This window comes from Boleophthalmus pectinirostris, unplaced genomic scaffold, assembly GCF_026225935.1.
Source record: "Boleophthalmus pectinirostris isolate CB_2022bp ecotype Guang Dong unplaced genomic scaffold, ASM2622593v1 HiC_scaffold_5, whole genome shotgun sequence".
Classification (NCBI taxonomy): domain Eukaryota; kingdom Metazoa; phylum Chordata; class Actinopteri; order Gobiiformes; family Gobiidae; genus Boleophthalmus; species Boleophthalmus pectinirostris.
Window position 1 is genome coordinate 28,431,965 of NW_026571404.1, and position 11,316 is coordinate 28,443,280.

General features: G+C 37.6%; 1 protein-coding gene across 1 annotated transcript in view; it reads left to right on the top strand.

The window, feature by feature from the left end:
• The window catches only part of neurl1ab (neuralized E3 ubiquitin protein ligase 1Ab), a 51,995-nt gene extending 49,114 nt beyond the window's left edge, over positions 1-2,881 (top strand). The window contains 2 exon segments of the mRNA XM_020921386.2: positions 449-607; positions 1,588-2,881. Of these exon segments, the coding sequence (XP_020777045.2) occupies positions 449-607; positions 1,588-1,826 (398 nt within the window). The 3' untranslated portion in view covers positions 1,827-2,881.
• Positions 2,882-11,316: the final 8,435 nt, after the last annotated feature.

Genomic DNA, 11,316 nt, shown 5'->3' on the forward strand with positions numbered 1-11,316 from the left:
CCAGAACTACTTTATGACAACATCAGAATTCTACTTAAAGTAATAACAGTATCATAATCAAGAAGTTTGAAACATTTCCAAATATGACATGAAAAACAGGGTTAGCATGTTTTATATATAGTTAGACTGCAGTAAGCCATTTTGTTTTTGCGTAAATCATTCCAAACTTGGTGATTTGCTCATTTCTTTTCTACTACAAAGCACCAGACCTAAGGGGACTAAGCCTTTCCTGCCATCGCCCCCGCCCTCTGGAACTCACTCCCACAATCCATCAGGAACTTGGACTCAGTACAGCGCTACAAACCTCTACTAAAAACTCACCTGTTCAAACTGGCATTGCCCCCATGATTTTCACCACCATTTTCCAGTTTCCTATTGTCTATAGTTTGTAAAGTGTTCAAAAAGCTTCATATAAGTCTGAAGTGTTATTATTATTCATGTTTTCCAGGTTCGTGCATGTCAGATGTGAGAGGGCTCTCTGTCCCCAGCTCTCCGTCCTGTACACCTAACGCTCCCTCTCTGCTTTACAACTCTGAGTCCAACCTGAGCTCACCTCTCAACTGCAGCCTGAACTCAAACTACAGCTCGGCCTTCTCCTCCTCTGCAGGTTTGTCCTCCGTATGTCCTCCTCCTGAAACAGTAATGAATCAGAACTGAAAAAAGGTCATTAAACTGCGGCTGCTACAATGGACCGATAAGTGTGAGAAATACTGAGCAGACTGTCCAGAGTTATTTATGGCACACTTAATACTAATGAATATTTCCACTATTAACCATTCTGATTCATTTCTTGTCTGCATTGCCAAAAGCAAAATTATTATCATATTAAAACAGAAATAATACGCAAGTAATAATTCAACTAACTGTAAAAATCAAGCTCTGTGTAGTGAAATGAAAAAATTAAAACAAAATTTTAGGAATAAATTTTTTTGTGAAATATTTTCTTTCTTCTGCCATCGAAATTCAATTTCTTTGACTCTAAATTGTATTTATTGCAACTATTTTGCATTTGTCCAAAAGTATACCCAGTAAATTAACCATCCAGGGCTTTTCAAATTCACTGAAAATTCAAGGTGACATCATTTGGATTTTGTACACTATTTCACATAACATTTCAAATCTAAACCATGTGTGGGGTAAAAAGAGATTTTTAATGCCATAATTTGGAACATTCCATGTAAAGCAATAACATGCTTCTTTTGAGTTAGGTAATATTAACTAATGGCATACTGTGGCAAAGCTAGAATATATCCATGGAAACTGTCACTGACGGTTCTCACTGCCAGCTCATTATCTTGACCTGTGTCATCAGAGGTATGATACTCCCTACAAAGGAAGCATAGCCAGACTGGACTGTACTAGGCTAGAAAGGACAATATACTATCACAATGTCTTGAGGGTTCATGTCCTGGGTCCTGTATTGATGTAAATAAACTTCTCCAGCCTTAACTCTTGGACTACAATTTCTTCTACAACAAAGGAGGAAACTGCCCCTCTACCAGAAAAGTTACATAGTGCATCTTTGAGGTCATTAAATTAAAATGGCTGCCACTGTTTATCAGTTTTACATTTTGTTTTACATTTTAGGCACAACCCCGAGCTCCCCGTTCTGCAGCCTCCCGGAGTCTCCCACCTTCCCCGCCAACACGTGGAGTGATGAGTGCACCATCTGCTATGAGAATGTGGTGGACACTGTGCTGTACGCCTGTGGACATATGTGTCTCTGTTACCCCTGTGGACTCAAACTCAAGAAGATGTCCAACGCCTGCTGTCCGATCTGCAGGAGAACAATCAAAGACATTATCAAAACCTACCGCAGCACGTGAACTCTTGTTTGATACCGCCAAATACTCCAAAGCCATTCAAGTGGTTCTAGGCTGCACAGTGCCATGAAGTCATCAGGGTGTTTTTCAGACTATCATCATATCACTGTCACCATGATATAATGATAATAATAATGGGCAATCAATGGACAATGAGTGATACCCTGACCCTAAGTGATTTTATGATAGGGGTGGGTGATATGCAAAAAGGAAAAAAAAAAAAAAAAAAAAAAAAAAAACAGAACATAAAAATCTTTTCTTTTTTTTTGAGCCAGATTACAATTTAAAATGCATCATGATTCATGTAAACAATGTTTTTTGAAGTAGTAACTGAAGTCATCTGCTTCACATGTCATTGCAGTTGGTTAAATCCACTTATAAGCAATGTTGGGAAGTAACTGAATACATGTACCAAAAATACACATTCTGAATACTAATTTTGAGTACTGTGTTCTGGTACAGTTACTTTTTTATTTGGTGGTATTCAGAATAGTTACCTTCCTAAATTAAAAGGAATACATGGTGGTACTTTTGGCTAATAAGACATAAGTTAATGCATCGGGAAAAAAGGAAAAAAAATACAGCTGTTCATAATGGTATCTCATGTTTTTACACTATAATGCAACTCAGTGTGAAAGCATTCCAAGTATTCACAATACAGTACTGTATTTGGCCCATGTATCGGAATATGTTACAAAATACATTTTAATACAGATATTCAGTAGTCTGTAACTAAATACATTTTCAAAGTATTCTTCCCGTCACTGCTTGCAGGTCACTAGTCACTAGTAGGTGTGGGTAGGAAAAAGCGTCTGTGTTTGAGCATAGAGCCGCATTCAAGAGGAAATGGGTGAATAATGATGTGAAAATAGCATATCATCAAAGGAATGGGAAGACGATTAGATTTTATCAACATATTCCCCAAGCTTATTTTCGGATTTAAACACAGGTATTGACAGGTTCAGGCTGCGGTTTGTTTAGATGGAATTCTCAAAAGCAGTTTTTTTTTTTTTTTACATTTAATTATGTCAGGAGTTACAGCACATTTTTATTTTTCAGAATTAAATTATCCTAGAAGTCAATGTCATTTTCCATTGAGGGTCTCAGTCTGAAGAGATTGGGTAACCATTTGAAATAGGTCAGTTATTCAACCACAAACTCAATTACAATTTCCTTCTATCTCTACCTTGTAACCACTGCCATTTTGGTTACTTGGCTGATTATCTTATGTCTGCTTGGTGTATTCCAATTTTGCCAATAATAACACAAAAAATTGTAGTTTAATTAGAATAGAGAAAAACAAATTACTGAATAAAAATACAGTTAAACTTTAGAGACACTAATTTGGACCAATTATTTTGGAAATTGCTCTGATCAAAGTTAGGTGTAAGATCTGCTTGACTTGCTTGTTTCCATGGAGTTAGATAAGCTTCATGCCATACTGTGGAACATTCCAAGCTGTAATATCTCCATGGAGACAAGAAGGAAGTGGACCTTTCAACAGAAAAGTAATGGACAAAATGAAAATGAGTAAATATAGCTGAATTTTAGCGACACAAACTTGTACCAAATTTTAGGAAATTATAATTTTTATTTGTTTTTATTTTTTATTTTTTTTACTCTTTTATATCCAGCCAATCCTGTAGTAGAAAAAGCAAAAATTTCAGTCTTGTATATGTCCATGAACCTTAATATTGAAAGCCATATATATAAGAAATATAAAAGAGAATCAAAAAATGTAATTAATCAATAAGAGAGAGAGAAATAGAGTTAAATTGTATTATTGTACTACTGGCTCAACCTTGACTCTTAACAAATCAGAGGACTTGCAGAGACTGAATAGTGCCCTAGTTTAAAAACTCCAAACTTGCCTACAACATGACATAAGAGACAGCTTTGTATACAGGCATTCCAGCTCAGGAAATCTATCTCTTATCATGCTTACATTTTCAGTTCAAACCAAAACAGAATATATATTGTTCCTAATGGCCAGCCCACACCCTGACCCACTTTTGTCTCAAGTGTAAATGCACAGGAAGATGAATGGTAATCTAAAGAGGCGTGTGCCCCACTTACTGCCGGATAGGACTCCATTTTGTGGCTGATATCACTGTGGCACTCTCACTTTTGAAGAATGAAGCTGTCCAAAACTTAACCAGAGGAGGTTTTATGCCCAACGGCCCCAAGGAAATCGTATGTAAGATGTAACTATTCACTGTCACTACATATTGGTTCCAAAATAAGGGACCAAAGTCTGCTCTGATGTTTTTTACTGTCCCGGGGAGCGCATAAATAGTTCACATAACCTATTTTCTTCATGAAAAACAGATAAAATGCTGTCTGTCTGTTTTGCTGCATATATTTTTTTTCTCTTAGTCTCCCACTGTGCTTTCTGAACTAGAAGGATAACAGGCAAATGTGTTAAAAGTGTTGGCGTCTATAGAAGGTCACAGAGGAAAGAAGTACTATAAAGAAAGTAAATTGGATGTTGTTGATACAAGAGGTGGCAACTTGAAAAAAAGACTAGACAAGTTACTTTATATATATAAAATTGGGTTACAATAAGGGTGCCGCAGAGTAAAAAAGTGAAATAGGACAGAGAAAGAATAGATAATTGAAAGGTCCCATATTACGTTATTTTCTGATGTGTTCTGTTGTTTCCTCATCAAAACCATACCTGGAGATGTGTTTTGTTTATGTTTAACACACAAACCCTGCATATTTATTCTAAGTTCTTCTCTCAAACAGAAAACACTTGGTTCCACCTTGTGATGTCATGTGGTAATACAGGGATTAAAGGTAAAAGGTAGTAACTTGAAAACTGCATGACATCAGAAGTTGGAACAAAGCATTTTGAGCTTTAGAGATGTAGACAGATTAGAGCTAAAGAGTTACGTAAACATATGTGAATGAAACAAAACACACCTCCAGATATGTTTTTGAGGAGGAACATTCTAACATGGTTTAAAGCTCACAAGAATCAATTTTGCGTAATATAAGACCTTTAAAGGTGATTACATTAGGAATACAAGACAAGATAATGTAAGAAATTATTGGCGTACAGTGGCCTAACTTGATTCATGAATTATATGATTAATTTCACTACATTTTTAAAAGGTACAGTAAGTAACTTTCTGGAGGTGGCACTTCACCTGCATGATCACATCTCAAGAGAGAGTTAAACCAGACTGCGGCGCGCTCTGCATAGAAATAGATACGTTTCATGTGATATTGTGAAAGAACATTTCCATGGAAACAAGCGGGATGAGGCGCTGCTCCAGGCCAGGTTTGTTTAGTGCAATGAAAACAACCGAAATGAAGAAAACGTGCTTACATTTTTCTGGCTAAAAAGTTGCATACTGTGGCTTTAAGTTGCGAATATCTTGTTGAAACTTGGCTGACAGCTAGAGAAGTGTTATTGTGCAAAGTGAGATTTTGGGACCAGACCAAGCAGAACAGCCTGAACCAAATTGTGCAATGTTTAAGTTTTTTGCATCTTAGGTAAATATTGTGTGAGCCTGTGATATGTGGGGTTCCACCTTATTTTGTGACATTTTATAACATCAAGATGTCCGTTTTGCATATGGAGTGTTTGGAATGGAACAAAGGTTAATGTATTCACTGGCATTTACACCTTGCATGTCAGTTCTTTTGCCAATCAAATTTGAACACAAGGTCACAAAACTAGTATGAAATATACCTAAACTTTAAAGAAAGATAACTATATGTGCACAATGTTATTAAAGGTGCACTACGTAACTTTTTTGGTTGGGGTTCTGGCACCTGCTTGTCTCGATGGAGATGTTATTGCTTTGCCTGGAAAGTTCAACAATATGGCATTAATCTTATCTTGCATCAGGTGTCACTTGCTCAAAAATGCCGATAACAACATTGTTATTATGAGTGGGCTCGCCTGTCCACAGATTTGACCTGGAACATGGTCTGGTGACGTCATCTGCTCATCTCTACGGTGATTAGTTTAATGCCATACTGCAGATCACGCACACAAAGCAACAACATCTTCATTCAAACAACCAGAAAGGTTCCATGGCGTATCTTTAAAATAGCAACTCGCTCAAAAAACATGAAATGCTCAATTTACGAAAGCATTGCGCAGTTGAGGTGTGATGAGGCCAGGCAGGGATGACAAATCACTTCACTCACTCAAATTACCAACTCCTTTGTGTGCACGCTGAACTAGAAAAGCTCCACATTTCCATACTCTGAGTAATAGACACATGCACTTGTTAGCGACAGGGCTGTAGCTTTTTATTGTTGAGAATTTCATTAGCATTTCCGTGACTGAGTGCTTCTAAAAGCAAACTCCAAGGACTCCTCTAATCTCATGCATTATGGACTGCTTTATACTTGTTAAGAAAAACAGGGTATTTTTAGAGTCTTTCGGTATTTTCATTGCTTTTGAAAGTGCATTTTAAAGTAGAGCTTGTCATCCTGCAGTCAAGTCATATTAGAATTGAGGATATCGAAGTTTGTGAAAATGTAAAAGTTGTTGATTTGAATAAAGGGTCTAAAGTCGGCTACACAGCTTTCAAATGTCACTGCAAGTATGTATCTTTAAGTCAGATGCCCTTCCTTTCACTGCATTGATCAAAGCTTGTGAAACCAAAATGCAAACTGTCAGTCATTGGTGTGTATTGAAGTGCATGGTGGCAGAGTGGGTAGCACTGGTGGCTCTTAGCAAGTTGATTGAAGGTTTAATTCTCAGGGTGTTTATCTAAAAATATTAACCATTAAACCTGAATTTGAATGGACATAATTAGCAAATTGCAAAGGCTGCCACCGTCTAGTTTATATCTGTACAAATATGCTCTGAAATGTGATTCTTATAATAGTTTGTCAGTTCATATTTCTGTCTTTTTGATAATTCTCCAGGACGTGTTGAAAATGTGAGCTCTTGAACAGAATTAGGGATGGGACAATTCTCAGAAAAATATTCAAATTTGTGCTACATTCGATTCTCACATGTTGTTGTCACCAAATATCGAAATAAAACTGAATCAAGACCATGAATCAAAACAAGAATCAAATCATAACAAAAGAGAATCGTCCCACCCTTAATCAGAATCCTATTATTATAACGATGAATTGCAACTCTAATCGCAAAGCTTGTCAGAAATATTGCAAATATACATACATATATATATATAGATCGATAGATATAGTGAACAAGTTTGAGTGAATGTCTCTTTGTCAATATTTCAAGCCATTAACCTGGGTATTTCCTGCCTAAAGCCCATAGGTGCTGCTGGGAAAAGCTCCAGACGACTGCCACCATTTTCAAAAGCCATATTGCTACATTGACTTGACTGGAAACTAGAACTCGCCGATTCATAGAAATTGCTACAGACCAAATACAAGCTATCACTGTCAAAGCATAGCCTATGGAAATGTGGAAAAGTCAAATAGAAAATGACTGTACATATGGACCTTATTTATTTTGTCAATGTTTCTGAATGATCATGGTTTATTTTGTATTGTGGCTATAAAAATTGGGATTGATTCTTGCGTATATATTTGAGAAAGTCTGCGGTTGCCAGATATTAAAAGTACAATATTTCAAAGTCTGTCTGTCTGTCTAATGATAATGTGTGGTGTAGTGAAGCCAAATGGTCAAATAATGATGACATGCTTTTCTAATGTGACCAAATATGTGGAGCGAAATCAAAGCCAGTGGGATGAGAGAATTGTGGGGGAATCGGGGAGATGGTCAGAATTTATAAGCTGCTTTCTGTTAACTGTATTTGTTATATAATAAAGTGAAAGAAACTAGTGAGTCAGTGTGTTCTTTTCATTACTACAAACTGGAGATAAACTGATATGATATGATTGGATATCGATGCCAATATTGAACATTTTGATGGATCAGGCATCGGTAGGGCTGAAGGTAGTTTGATTTTTTTGCTTGTACAACTAGGCATATATTTTTTACTTTGTTCATCACAGCTTTCAGACACATGCACCCAATCAGTAAGAATATGATTTGGGTAAAATAATTAGCCTAATCATTTTAAAATGTACATCAGGCACATTATTACATTATGTTCAAATCAGGGTCAGGCTGTTTTTTTCCTCTACACAGCAGACATCTGATGCATTTTAACATTAAAGCTACTTACTTTCACCCCTGCATGATTTATATATAAAATGAGATGGTGGTCAGTGGTGCAAATGAACCATTAACATTTTTTTTTTTTTCTATTTCACTTTACCAGTTGATAAAAATCAAGCGACGGCAACTGTGGCTGGAATGTGAATTCAAGTTTTGACATCTGAAACAAACATGAATAACTACCACAGACATTTAAGAGAAAAACCATAATGTTAAAAAAAATTTGTTTGAATTTTTTTTTTCATAATGTAAAGGGTAAAGGATAATGTTTGGAGGTGCTTTAGTGCCAGTAGTGCCTGGGTTCCCTCCTTTGCCCCTATGTTCACTCTTTTTGGGCAGGTGGATGATTGTGCTCTTTCATTTTCACAGTGAAACTTCAGGAAACGCAGCTCCTCTTGTGCTGAGAAGAGTTCAGAAGACAGCTGCTGCACCTTCCTGGACAGTTTGTCATTGTCTTTGTGGGCTGCATCTCAACCAACTCCACTGCCAGTGGTTTGAGAGTCTCTGCAGACCTCTGAATCCGACCTGTTGGTGTTTCTCATCTCAGCCATTTTATTGTCCTGTGCTTTAAGTTGTTCCTTCATCTTTTCAAGGACTTTACTGGTGCTGGATAGCTCTTGTTTGAGCTGGACAGTTTCTCACACTGAACTGTTATACAGGTATTGGATCTCCTTGTTTGCATTAATGTGGGTTTCCAGCTCTTTGTCTTCTTTTGGAGGAAGCTTTGAGTTTTTACATCTCCAAATCGTCTGTCTTATTCCTGACTCTTTTGGAGTTCGAAAATTCTTGCTTCAGCTGCACATTTTCCTGTACTTTAGAGGTGAACAGGTACGGGATCTCCTTGTGTGCATTAATTTGGTCTTGCAGCTGCTTGTCTTTCTTTTAGAGAGAATCATTGAGTTTTTTTCAACTCCAAGTCTTTTTCTTGGTTCATTCTCCCCTGAGACTTAAGCTTGAGGTCCAAAGAATTGCTTATTTGCCCTACTGTGGAACATTTCAGGCAAAGAAATAACATCTTCATATAGACAAGCAAGACTCAGCAGACTCTACATCTAAGAAGTTACATATTGCACTAATACTAATACTATGCACTTAATACTATAGTGTTTGACCGGGGAAAAAGTCCTCAAAATGTTGTGTAAAACAGGAATCTGAAACCTAGTAACTAATGCCACTACACAACGATACAACTAACAGTACTACAATCTCTATGAATCAGAATCAAATACACAGACTATAGCCTATAATGTTTACATTTTACATAGAGAGTAGGTCTGGTTGTCAAATAAACTGTGTGGAAAGAATGTTACAGTCTATAATAGTGTGCATATTAAACAAACTTACTACTCAATACTTTTGTAACCTACTTGAGTAAAATGATATTAAAGGTTCACTAGGTAACCTTTCTGGTGGATATGTTATTGTTTTGCCTAGAATATACTGCAGTGTGGCATTAAACATATATGGTTTGCACTTATGTTATTAAACATACATTTGTATTATGAGAGGGGTTGCCTTTACACAGATCCCACCTGTAAGTTGTAACCAGTCACCTGTATTCTTTTCAAGACTACAAAGTGAGCAAGAATCTGTGTTTCAGAATGATGAAAAATTATAATTACCATAGAGATTTACAAAATGATCTTTTGTGAATGGAAAAATGGTTGAATAAAGATTTAATGCACTGCACAAATTACTACACCGCATACAACCAGTACAGCTAATACTGGTCCAAGGAAATAAGGAAATAAGATATGTTTAATGCCATACTGTGGAATATCCTGAGCAAAGCAACTGGGAGCAGCTGGCGGACCTTTCTACAAAAACGTTTCATATTGCATCTTTAATTCCAGGACAGAGCACAGTCTCTCAGATGGTTCTCACCAGTGGACTTGTCTAACACTGAGCCATATACTACACTATGAATAACAAAGGCTATGGCTTTTAGTAAACAGCTATAACTCACAGGGAGAGTGTTTAGTGTCCTGGTATGCGGACATGGCCAGAGTAAACATCATCTGTTATTTACTACCGACAGCACGGCCTGGCTCCTAATGCAAAGCGCTGGTGTGGCGTAAGCTTTTACGCACATTACAATATGCGTGTGTGTACAATACGATATAAAGTAATGCAGTAACGTGCGCTTGATGTGGACGAAATTAAACAGCCCTTTTAAGCACGATATACTGGGCCATTTTTTAACATAGGCCTATTACGCTTTTTCTGGGGATGCAAGGATCCAGCTTTTACAGTTCCGATACAATATTGTTCTTTGACTGTAAGTAGCCCTCTGCCAATACTACAGATCTACCAATACCTATACAGGAATGGAAAACTGCACTTATTTCTTTAAAACACGGGTAACTTATTATGTAAGAGATCCAATTGTTATGCAGTTATTATTTATCCTTGAGTTGACTACCGACTTTTCTAATTTTTCAGTAATATTAACAGTGCACCCCTACTTTTTGGGGGTATTTTTACATATTAAACTATAATATTATATAGCTGTAACTATAACATTCTGTAGCTGTAACGGAACGTGTTCCTCTGGCCAGAGAGCACGCGGTAGAGCAGCCGGTAGAGCGCACAGCGCACTCCTTGTTCTTGCAGAGCTTCGTAAACTGCTCCCCTGCAGGCCTGCACATGTGACCCGCGGTCCTGACCCCTACAAAACATGTCCTGTGTTCCTAGTAGTGCATTCAAGGGTGAACATTCGGCGTCTCCGCGCCTACACGTGCCATCGTCACGCTGCTCTCTGCTTCACGGGCCAAAGTCGATCCATGGGCCAAACCAGAGCACTTTGTTTATTGTCAACCTCTAAAAAGCCTTAAAAGCTGACAAGTAACAGGGCAGTGGGCCAGGGGGTATGTGAAAATGACAACGATCTAAGCATTCAAGCCACAAATGCAGAGCACAACAGGATCTTTCAATCATGTATAACCCAAAATGCAACTTTACTAATGATGATGAGGGAGCACTATTTTAACACTTCTAACAAGCTCATAAAAGTCCTTTTTACACAGTTTGCCCACTTCAATGGTGCGTTGGTAAAAGCGCATCAGCCAGATTCAGCTGCAGTGACATGTTCACTTTCCACTTGGACCTGAGTGTGAACTGGTTGCCCTGCTTTCTGTCCATGGGCCTTTTGGAAATCTCGTGTTCAGTGTATGTCATCCGGGTAGGAACATTGGCAACACAGAATGGCATTCGTATTCCAAAATTGCGTTGAATTGATCATGAATTTTAAATAGTTCAGTTCAGACTTGGTTTTGTTCCTCTGTTCTGCGTAAGGCTTTAAGCTTTTTGGAGAGGTTGTGATGTAAAGTCTTTTTGGTGCGTGTCGGATTTGCAGCGTCCAGG